At 62.9% G+C, this 10,517-nt stretch overlaps 1 protein-coding gene across 1 annotated transcript; it reads left to right on the top strand.

The window, feature by feature from the left end:
- The first annotated feature begins 940 nt into the window (after positions 1 to 940).
- On the top strand, positions 941 to 10,293 carry EPHX2 (epoxide hydrolase 2). Its single transcript, XM_085305678.1, has 13 exons — positions 941 to 1,172; positions 2,357 to 2,505; positions 2,578 to 2,737; positions 3,254 to 3,444; positions 3,557 to 3,679; positions 4,575 to 4,649; positions 5,054 to 5,149; positions 5,808 to 5,886; positions 6,761 to 6,795; positions 7,377 to 7,403; positions 9,488 to 9,573; positions 9,701 to 9,812; positions 10,048 to 10,293. Exons 1-13 carry the CDS (start codon positions 941 to 943, stop codon positions 10,291 to 10,293), a joined length of 1,611 nt encoding a protein of 536 aa, XP_085161804.1.
- Positions 10,294 to 10,517: the final 224 nt, after the last annotated feature.

The following is a 10,517-nucleotide window of genomic DNA, read 5'->3' as shown; positions in this document are numbered from 1 at the left end:
GGCGGCGGCGGCGGCAGCGCAGCCTTATCCCGGCGCCGGGAAGCAGCGGCGGCGGCGGCAGCGCAGGGCCGGCCCCGCTGGCTGCAGACACACGCGCACACGCACATGCACGCACACGCGCCGGGCGTGCGGCCCAGGCACGCCGTCCGCCCGCCGAGCCAGGAGCCTCTGCCCAGGGCTGGGTGCTTTTAGGGCGGAAAGAGCAGGTTTCGGGCCACCTGGCYGCATACATCGTGCCTGCCTGGGGCGCTTGCTAAGGGGCAGGGGGATGTTTTTCCCCTTTTCTGCCCCCGAATTAACTGCCTTCCAGAGGCGGAGGCGGTGGCAGGTCACCGGGTGCCCCCGTCCTCGCACCCCTCCGCGCATCCYGCCCCCCAGTTCGCTTTCAGCCCCCTTGGGCCACTTCAGTGTCCTCGAGGGAGCATCCGCTTTCCCCAAACCAGGGATTTCCATARAAAGCACCAGCTGCCGCCTCCAAGACGCCCCAGAGCCCACCCAGGAGAGGGCAGCAAGCAGCAGAGAGCCACGATGACGGCAGGCCTGGACGGCTCTGCTGGGAGCCAGGGGCAAAAATCATTTTTATTATAAAAAAGGAAGAACTATTAGCCGGCCCCTCGTCAGCGGAGTAACGAAGCACACAGATTTGATTAGCGGGTGCTGCTGCATCCTGGGGTGCCGGAGGAGCCCGGAGCGCACCGGGGGAGGCCAGAGGCTCGCCAGAATTAGCAGAAAAGGAGATTATGGGGGAGAAAAAAACCTGCCCGGTTGCAAGCGGGGGGGGGGTGGAACAGAGGGGAACGGCTCTAGGACCCGTGGCGGCGCAGAGGGCGTGGCCTGGCGGTGAGGGGCGTGGCCCCGCCCTGGGGGCGTGGCCTGGGCGCGGCGGCGGCTCGCGGGGTCGCCGGTTCGAGCCCCGGTGTTGGCCTCGGTGCGGGCGGCCATGGCGCGGCGGGCTGTGCTGTTCGACTTGGGCGGCGTGCTCTTCGGGCCCGGCCTGCAGCACTTCCTGGGCTCCTGCGAGCGGGATTCAGCCCCGCCGGAGACCCGTGGAGACGAGGCGGCGATGCTGTGTGTGCGGCGCCCGCCCGCACCCCGCGAAGCGGCTGCGACGGGGCGGGGGGCAGAGACCCCCGGGGGCCGCAGCGAGCCCCAGGTTGGGGTCGGGGCTGCCGGTTTGGGGTCCTGGCCTGAGGCTGGGGGGCAGGTGGGGGGCTCCAGGCCTGGACCCGCGGTTCAGCGGGGGGGCCCGGACCAAGATCTGGCATGTAGGTCGGGGGTCCGTGGCAGGGCTTGGGGACACAGCCTGGGGGGGGGAGACCGGCAGGTGGTCCAAGGCGTCCCCGACCCCCTGGGCCATGCGAGGGGGGGGACACAGGGGACCCTCCTCACTCCCCTGCGTTTGGTCCCTTCCTCTGAAGAGCCAGGACTCGGAAAGGCCCTGGGAGCCCCCGACCCTCGGGAGAGGGGCAGGGAGCTAAAAACATAAATAAAATAAATAAACAAAAAATGCTGGAGGATGCAGAGCGGAGGGAGCAGTAAATTCTTCGATTATCAGGCGATAAAACACTTCTGGCTTCGCGTTATAAAAAAAGGCAGCAACAATCTTGTTGGAACATACCACGCCGCTTTATTTTTAAGCGAGTCGCGCTCCTGTCGGCTTGGCGCAGCGCTCTGTCCTGCAGCCAGCAGCTATAACCGTGTTTTATTGCTGCTGAGAATGCCTTCTGTGAGCCTGTGTAGGGTGAATTATTTTCCCTTCGCTGGAGCCTGCAAAATGCCTTGCTCTTCGCATTTTTTTGTCCCGTCAAATCTCGCTGTTTATGTGTTTGAGAGGCTTCTGCAGAGCAAAATAATTGAGCTGCCATGGGAAATAAATGGACAGAGCTGAGGCAAACGTCTCCTTTTCCCTTAATTGAAGTGGTGCTCTGGACTCTTACGGGGAAGCAGGGAGCAGGACGGACTTTCGCTGCTGGTGGGACGTGCAGCCCCCATGCACGAAGCCAGAAAGGAAGAGCTGTGCTCCGACTAATGTGTTGTTAAATATCCATTTAAACACTAAATAACAGCATTTTAAGGGCTGACTCGTAGGTGTGGGCCTGCACACCCGTGCCTACGTCTAGGAGATGCAAGGGGGTGCTCCCCGCCAGAAGGTGGGGGAGATCCGCCGCCAGAAGGTGGGCACCAAAGCACGGGCATGGCTTGTGCTCGTGGTTAAAGCCGTTCGGAGCAGCACTGCAACCGTTTGAGCTGCCGGTTTCCAAGTGGAAAATTCCTAATAAAAGGCAAAGGGAGCAAAGCGATGTTGACAGGGGAAAAATTAGGCAAGCTCTCCGCTCGCGCCTCCCTCTCCCCGCAGCGCCGGGCGCCTCCTTCCTCCCCAGCCACCCCGCTGACCGACCTCTCTCTTYACGTCTTCCTAGGAACTTCTTGCAGAAGGTGATGCTCGACGGCGGCAGCGACGGCCCGTTGGCCAAGGCGATGAGGGGGCAGATCAGCTTGTCCCAGGTGAGCGGGCGGCCGGGGAAGAGCCGCCGGCGAGGCCTCGCGCGCCCGCCTGACCCCCGGCGCGTTCCCCAGCTGTGCTCGGAGACGCAGGAGGGCTGCGGGAAGCACGCCGCCGCCGCGGGGGTCCCGCTCCCGGAGACGTTCTCCGTCGCCCAGGCTTTCGAGAGCGCGGCGGCCGAAGGGAGGATCAACGGGCCGCTGCTGCRGGCCGCCGCGGCGCTCCGGAGGAAYGGTGGGCGCCCGGCGCGGCGCGGGGAGCGCGATGCCCAAGGGCGGCTTCTCCCCGCTGCCGCGCGCGGGCTGGGAACGCGCCGGCGCTGGGAGCCGGGGGTGGTGGTGTTTGGGGTGGGGTGGGGGCTTCCCTCGCAGGGCAAATCCGGAATGAGCTCAACAGCCAGCCGCAAAAGCAAAGGAGACTGCACGTTGCAATTCACGGGAAACTTGGGGTTTGGTTTGATTATTTTTCTTTTTTTCCCCCCAACGGCGTCTCAAATCTTGCTGGTTTTCCCAGCTCTGTTGCTAAAATCGCGGAGGCCGGACGGGCGCGCTCTCTCCGGCGGGGGCGAACCAAAGCYGTTCGCCTGCGTCCTGGCTCCGTTAGGCTGCGAAGCTCCGAGCAGTGCGTCTGCTTTTGCCCCGGAGAAACGAGAGGCGAMACCGAACGCTCGCTTGAGAGCCCAGGTGGGAGAAGAAGCAAGGTTTCTCCCCAACCCCCCCGCTATTAATAGCCCGCTCTGCCTCCTCCTAGGATTTAAGACCTGCGTCTTGACAAATAACTGGATTGACGACAGCGCCGGGAGGCACTTCACGGCCGCCTTGATGAACGTCTTGCGGAGACATTTCGACCTGGTGATCGAGTCGTGCCGAGTGGGAATGCAGAAGCCCGACCCGGGAATCTACCGCTCCGCGCTGGAGGCGCTGCAGGCGCAGCCGCACGAGGTGCCGGCACCGCCGCCCGCGGCGCCTGAGCGCTTCGAGAAGGGGCTTGGTCAAAGCCAGCTCCAGCTCGTCCCGTGGCTGCTGACCCCGCTCCTCTCCGGCCTGACCGCAGGTGATCTTCCTGGATGACGTCGGTGAGAACTTGAAGCCGGCCAGGCAGATGGGCATGGCCACCATCCTGGTGAGGGACACGGAAACCGCCCTGAAGGAGCTGCAGGAGCTCTCTGGAGTGCAGGCAGGTGGTGGGGATGGGTGCCCTGCTCTCCCGCCTCCCGCTGCCAGCGGAGCAGCTAGATTCTCTTCTCCGAAGCCAGGAGCAATGACCTTAGATTCTGCTTCATGGGGTTCGGGGAGGTTTTGTGCACCTTTGCATGGCTCTAGCCCAGTGGAAAGGTGGAGGAACTTTGCTCCCGCCCCTGCCCGCGGCTCTCCGCGCTTCGCAGCTCCCCTGGCTTCCCTGCCTGCCGGCTGCAGCGATCGCTCCGCAACCTTTGCTCCCGCTGGCCCTGCGTGCACCAGGGAGATAAAACTACAAACGTAGCATAAAGCCACTCGCTGCCTGCAAACCCCCACAGCGCCGGTGAAATACAAAGCACGGCGCAGCGTTCCCAGCAGCTCCGGCGCTTGGCGGCTGGTGGCACGCAGCAGCCACGTGAGCGTGGGCTTATTGCTGACCGATGCTCCGGCTGCTRTCTAGAGCTCCCTGCCATCTGCCCCTTGTCTCTGCCTGTTATTGTTTTCGGCTTTGCTGCTGTGCTGAAGGATCTTTGGTTGGTTGTGCGTAATGCGAGGCGGCCCTGCCTCGTGATTGGGCTTCTGGGTCTGGCCATGGTACGGTGGTGCTGATGCAGGACTTTCAGATAGGCATGAGGCCTCTGTGGCATTCAAAGCCAACGAGATTGGGACTCTGAACTCAGCTGTAAACTCTAGCAAATCCTGCCAGAACCCTGCTAAGCTCATCCTGTGTGCAAGCGATGGGTCACGTCTGTCGCAAAGGCGCAGGCCTGGGCTGGCTGAGCAGGCGGGGAGGCAGAGAAATCCTGCCCCAATGCAAACACCATGCACTTGCTGTGCTCCAGAGCAGCCGCAATATTTGCCCTGGAAATCAGCTTGCCTYCTTTGCCCCGTAGCTTCTGGGCCAGGAGGAGATGCTGCCGACGGCCTGCGATCCGATCAACATAAGCCATGGATATGTGCCGATCAGGGTAGGGTGGAGGGAGCTGCCTTGGTGCTGGGCAGCTTGAGCGCTCTGGAGAGCGAGGGCTGAAGGAGCCGGAGGTGAGGGAGAGGATGTCGGGTCCCACGCAGGGATACTTCAGGCGCTGGTTGAAAGTGCTGTAGGGTTGTCTACCCTCATGCACGATCTTCTGTCTTCACCTGAGCTGCTCCCGGAGGGGTTGTGCAGAGCCACCTGGTCGTTCAGATGTTCTCCATCCCCCCGGATGCCAAAATCTGCTGGTGTGGCTCAGGGGAGGTTGGGTAAACCAGCTGGGAGCGGGGTCATGGGCTCCGAAGCCTTGGGGCTGAGCCGTGTGCAGGTGGTGGGTTCGGAGGGTGGGATTAAGCTGAGCTGCGTGCTGTTGGTAAGGGCTCTCTGTCCCCTCTGCAGCCCGGGGTCCAGCTGCACTTCGTGGAGATGGGGCAAGGCCCCGTCGTGTGCCTCTTCCACGGCTTTCCTGAATCCTGGTTCTCCTGGAGGTATCAGGTAACAGGCAGGTGCCCACCCCGAGAGGAGATGGGTGGGAGGAAGGGCATGGCCGACCTTGTGTGGAGGCAACTGGCTTCTCATCCCTCTGCCCCTCACTTCTATCTCTTGCCTCCTGCAACCTGCCATCAGCACATTTGCCGCTGGCCTTGGCCACCTGAGAGCAGTTTCCAGGTCCTGGAAGAGTGGCAGGGACTTCTGCTTGCCCGGAGTTGTTTCAGCAGACAGATAGACCTTGTAGCATTAGTAGTAGCATCTACTCCATGCCAACCCTCCATCTTTCTGCTTCAAGAAGTCTTAAGAAATTGGCTGAGTGTGATCCACTGGCGTGCCGGCTGCTCCTGAGAACTGGCAGCGTGATGCCCTGCAGGGGAGAGGGGCTGGTGGCATGCAGCCCTTGCTCCCGTGCAGCCCTGGGATCCCCTGGGCTGCCTCTCCAGCCTGTCTGAGCTTTGAAGGAAACGGGACGCAGCCCTGGCATGTTCATAGCCCTGTACTATGTCTTCACCAGCCCACGTTYGGCCTTAAAACCTTTCGGAGGGTGTCTGAGCGGGCGTTACTAGCCCGCTGTTACGTGGACAAGTGTGGCTGAGTGGCTCGAGGGGAGAGGGAGGTCCTCGAGGGCTGTGTTTTCTGAAGGTGCCCGTTGCTTTCCTAGATCCCAGCTCTGGCTGATGCTGGCTTCCGGGTCATCGCGTTGGAGATGAAGGGCTATGGGGAATCCACGGCTCCGCCGGGTGAGTTGTGCGCGTCCGAGGAGCAGCTGAGACGTTCCAGCCCTCCTGCACCTGGGAGGGTTTTGGCCTGAGACAAACCCAGCAGCATCCTGGTGAAACCACTGGCCCSGCAGCGACGTTCTGGGCGCCGCTCCGACGCCTCCCCCTCGCCGCCTTCCTCTTCGCAGCGATGCCGACCGGCGCCGTCCTGCACGTCAGCCCGCAGGCAGCCGGCGCTGACTTTTTTTTCTCTTGCCGCCTCCTCCCTTTCTGCTTTGCTTGAGGCTTTCACGCAGCTCTGACCCAGCAGTCGAGAGGCTGCAAGTACGAGCCTGGCTCTGCCGGAGGCTGCAAACGGCACCGTCATGTAATACCCGAGTCAGGTGCAGCGGGTTTCTCTCGTTCAAGTGGCTCTTCTGGCTTCGGGGCGCTTGCGCGTCGCTCGGGCGGTGAACACCCCTGAGAAACGTCAGCGCGGAGCAGCGGCGCAGCCRGCTGCTTCGAGCCCTTTTGCTGGGGGCTCAGCCGTCCTCGTTAGCGGATCGCTCCTTCATTAGCTCCSTGGCGCTGCCAAGGGTGGGCACTGGGCCAGGCTTGCTGGAGTGGCACGGGCAGCCAAGAGCCAGCGGGTGGCACTGGCTGAGGTGCCCGATTCCCGTCGGCTTTCTCCAAGAGCCTGGCAAGTGAGGTCTCCCCGTCCCCCGTGCTCCCTGGGAACGTGGGGGACTTGGGCACTGCCACCAATACCGACAGTGGCATCCTCAACTCATCTAAAGGCTGGATGTTACCCGAGATGTGACTGAGGCAGTGGGAGACGGTGAGAGCAATCTAGCAGGTTTAGCCTCCTTGGAAATGTGTGGGTGCTAAAATAATGCAAATTATATCTTTCTTGCAGACATAGAAGAATATTCCCAGGAGGTGATATGCAAGGTGAGAAGCCGTAGTAGAATTACACAACCAAAATGAATTGGTGCGTGCTGGGAGACTGCGGCTGCAGTGAAGGCTTGGACTGTGCATCRCTGGGAGTGGTGGGAAAGCACTGGGGGGAGGTGGGGGGGACACAGGGGAAGCCTGCGGGCTGCTCTCCCCCCGGGCCGGGTAATTCACCTAGCCCRGGCAGCAGGGCACGTGCTGTTCTGGTTGAGCTGTGGCGTGGGTGTCCCAGATCGGGCCTTCGGCCGCGGTGTGAAACCSGGGGAGATCTTGCACAATGTGAGCTCATTGCTTTCAAAATACCTGTGTAGGTGTGGGGTGGGGTTCAGAGGAGGCTTGCAGGTGTGCTCAGAGGATGAGTTGTCCCTATCAGTTCCCTGAATCCCAGCGCAGCGCCTTCCTTTCCATCGCCTCCCTTCTGCTCTGTCCTAAAGCTGCCAGGATCTGTGGTGTCCTGCGCTGGGGGTGGGGGGTGCTCTGGGGCAGCGTGGGTGCCCCGGGCATGCAGCAAAGGCAGTGGTAGGGCATGGTGCCGGAGAAGAGGTCTGACTCTTTCTCTCCTCTCCTCCTTTGCACAGGATCTGGCAGCTTTCCTGGACAAACTGGTGAGGAACCCCCTGTGGTCCGTCCTTCCCTCCTGCCAAGGTTGGGGTGTGCGTCTCCGCCCGCCTGCCCGTGGAAAGCAGATGCTCACTTTTCTCCTTTGCTTCCCTCCTGSGTCCTGCCCGGGTAGTGCCCCCGTCTCTCCCCTTGCCACGTGGGTGTAGTTGGGGTCCGACTTTGACGGAGCAGCTCCTGAGCTCTCTGGTTCTGCCTGCGGCAGAGGTTTTACGGCAGCCCTGGCGAAAACCCTTGCTGCAACCACAGTTGCAGCACCARCGCGTAAATCCTAGTTTGTGTCTGTGTCAACTCATGTTTTTAAAGTCAAAATGCAGCAAGCGCCGTGTGCCCGTGACGTGGACACAGGCGTGCGCAGAGGGCTCCGGCTGGGAGGGCTCCTGCTACCTGGCAGCTGTAAAGGGAGCCAAGCTTTGACTTTCCACTGGCCGTGGATGGGATTTTTTTGAGGTGGGCATGTTCATACAGCCCAGAGTCCACGGTGGAGACCACACTAGGCATTCTTGGGAAGAGGCTGCATTAGGTCCTGCACTGAGATGCCTTCTCAAGGGCCTCCTGTCCTTGCTGAGGACAGGGAAACCAGCTGGCTAGGTCTACAGCTCGGCAGTGTTTTTGTTGGAGCAGGGAAGAGAGAAGAGGTGTCTGAGGCAGCAACCAGCGCTTCCAGATTGCGTAGTGGGATRTTGTTTTCTGTCTTTCTGTATTTCTCTTGGACAAAATTGGGTAGGAGTTTCCCATCAGTGCTTGGAGACAGAGTAGTTCTTCTGCTATTAGACAAATATCTGACTGTTGTGCATCGGCTGTGCTCCGAACCGGTTGTGTTGGTGTGCGTGTGCCTTCCTCCATGGGATCGTTGTCCCGAGCTGTCTGGCAATGGGAGTTGCAAGGAAAACACRGCCTCGGTGATCTCTGTAGCTCTCTCGTCTCTCATCCCCCTTCAAATCACGGCTGTATAAAAGGCAGCTCCCGAGTGACTTGCAGAGCAGCTGGGTGGRTGCATGGATTAATTCTGCCTCTCGGCAAAGATGATATCTGGTGTCGGTGCAGTGTCTGATACGTCCTCTGCTGAAGGCCAACGGAGCTGCATTTGCATTTGCATGAGAGATGGAGATGACGATCTCGGTCTCTTCGCTCTTCCCCCAGCAATTATCCTTGCACCGTTTCCATACCGTGATGAGCGGTACGGCCCAGGCGCGAGACCCTCGTCGCCAGCGTGTGTTGCCCTCGGTCCCCCTGCCCTCCGCGAGCCCGCGGTCCCCTGGCGCAGGCGGGGTGGCCTCCGTGTTCGCTGCCGGCCGTGCCGCGGGCAGCGATGCCCGTCGCCTCGCATCCTCGCGCCCCCCCCCCCCGGCCCTTCGTTAGGCGGCTGCGAGCGCGCGGCGGGGGTGCCCGCAGGCGCCCCGGGTCCCCGGGGCTCTTTCCTTGCTGCGTTGCGAAATGCCTTCCGCAGGGGGTGAGTCCAGCTCTCGCGGATGGGCCCTTTGGGAAGTGCTCTGCTGCTCTTAAAAAAAAAAAAAAAGACAAAAGAACCAGAAAATACAGCTCAATCCTGATTTTGCAAAGGCTCCTCCTCCAGCCGCGTCTGTTCCGATGGTACTGACACCGGAGCGGAGCAGACGCTGCCGGCCTCCTCCCCGCTCGCGGTCGGAAACGAGAGTTTCGGTGGCCGTAGCAGAGGTGTAATGGGATTTATGGAGCCTCGGGTACCGCTTCCCCGCGGGAGCGGGCAGGACGGGCAGGGGCCCCCACGGCTCGGAGGAGCCGGGCCGGCCCCGCGCAGGTGGACGCGAGCTTCGGGCRTGATGGGGGACGCCCCTGCCCTGGGCCAGGTGTCTTCTCCTGGGGTCGCTGGGGATGSGTCGCTGGGGACGGGTACAGCCCCACGGGCACGGTGAGGTTGGGCTCCTCTTGGTGGCCAGCATCTCCTGACCTCCTCCCCGAAGGACCTTCGCTAGCCGTCCAGGCCGTCAGGGTGATGGGAGGCGTCTTGGGGACCTGCGCGAGCTCGGCGCGCCGTAGACGGGCTGCGCCGCCGCCGCCGCCTCCCGCCGCCCCCCTCTCGCCCCGGCAGGGCATCGCCCAGGCTGTGCTGGTCGGCCACGACTGGGGAGGCGCCGCGGCCTGGAACATGGCCCTCTTCTACCCCGAGAGAGTGAGGTGGGTCGGCGGTGATGGGCGAGCAGCGGAGCCCGGAAGCCCCCCGGGGCTCCATAACCCCGTTTCCRGGTTATTTTAGCCCCCGGTGGCCCGGAGCCGCCCTGACTGCTCCTCCCTTGCGTCCTAGAGCCGTGGCTTCGCTGAATACCCCCTACAGGCCCGCGGACCCCGGCGTGGACATCGTGGAGGCGATGAGGAGCATTCCCACCTTCGACTATCAGTTCTACTTCCAGGAGCCGGTGGGTTGCGGGCGGCTGCCGAGCTTCGGGCTCGACCTCGCGGCAGAGCCGTGGACGCCCCGCTCCGAAGCAGCGGCCGGAGGAGCGGCCGTGCCTCAGTTTCCCTCGCCCGCGTCGCATCGCGGAGGGACCCCAACGCTCCTGCTGCCGAACGGTGGCTCCCCCCCGGGGCGGCTCCTCCCCGCAAACCCACCGCGGTGGCGGCGGTCGGGAGCTGGAGGCTCCTCTCCTGCAGGGCGTCGCGGAGGCAGAGCTCGAGAAGGACATCGGCAGGACCCTGAAGGTCCTGATCCGCTCCGTCCACCAGGAGGTAGGCGCGGGGATGGTGCGGGGGGTGGTGGCCTGGGTTTTGGCACGGGAGGTGAGGGCCAAAGAGTGCGGACGGGCCTGGTGGGAGAGCAGAGCTCGGCAGCCGGGCTGCAGCCAGACTGGCTCGGGGGTGGGGGGGCAGCAAAGCCTGTGTTTACACAGCCACCATTAGGGACCAGAGTGAACACGCCCTTGCGAGCGGCGCAGGCCCCGCTCCTAAGTGCGGGTGCATGAGACCTCTGGCAAACTGCCCTGCTGGCAGAGGAGGAACGGCCCTTGGCCGGGACCGGCGCGGGCCGCCTCCGGGCGAGCGTTTTGCGCCGGTCCGGGAGCGCGCGGCGCCACCTGCAAGGGGGCACGCGGGGGCCCTTGCTGCCCCCCCGCCCCGGCAGCGTC

The sequence above is a fragment of the Rhea americana genome, unplaced genomic scaffold, assembly GCF_003343005.1.
Source record: "Rhea americana isolate MKP2758 unplaced genomic scaffold, rheAme1 scaffold_225, whole genome shotgun sequence".
NCBI classification, from domain to species: Eukaryota; Metazoa; Chordata; class Aves; order Rheiformes; family Rheidae; genus Rhea; species Rhea americana.
Note: the sequence above shows the minus strand (reverse complement) of the source record. Positions and strands in the feature narration are given on the sequence as shown.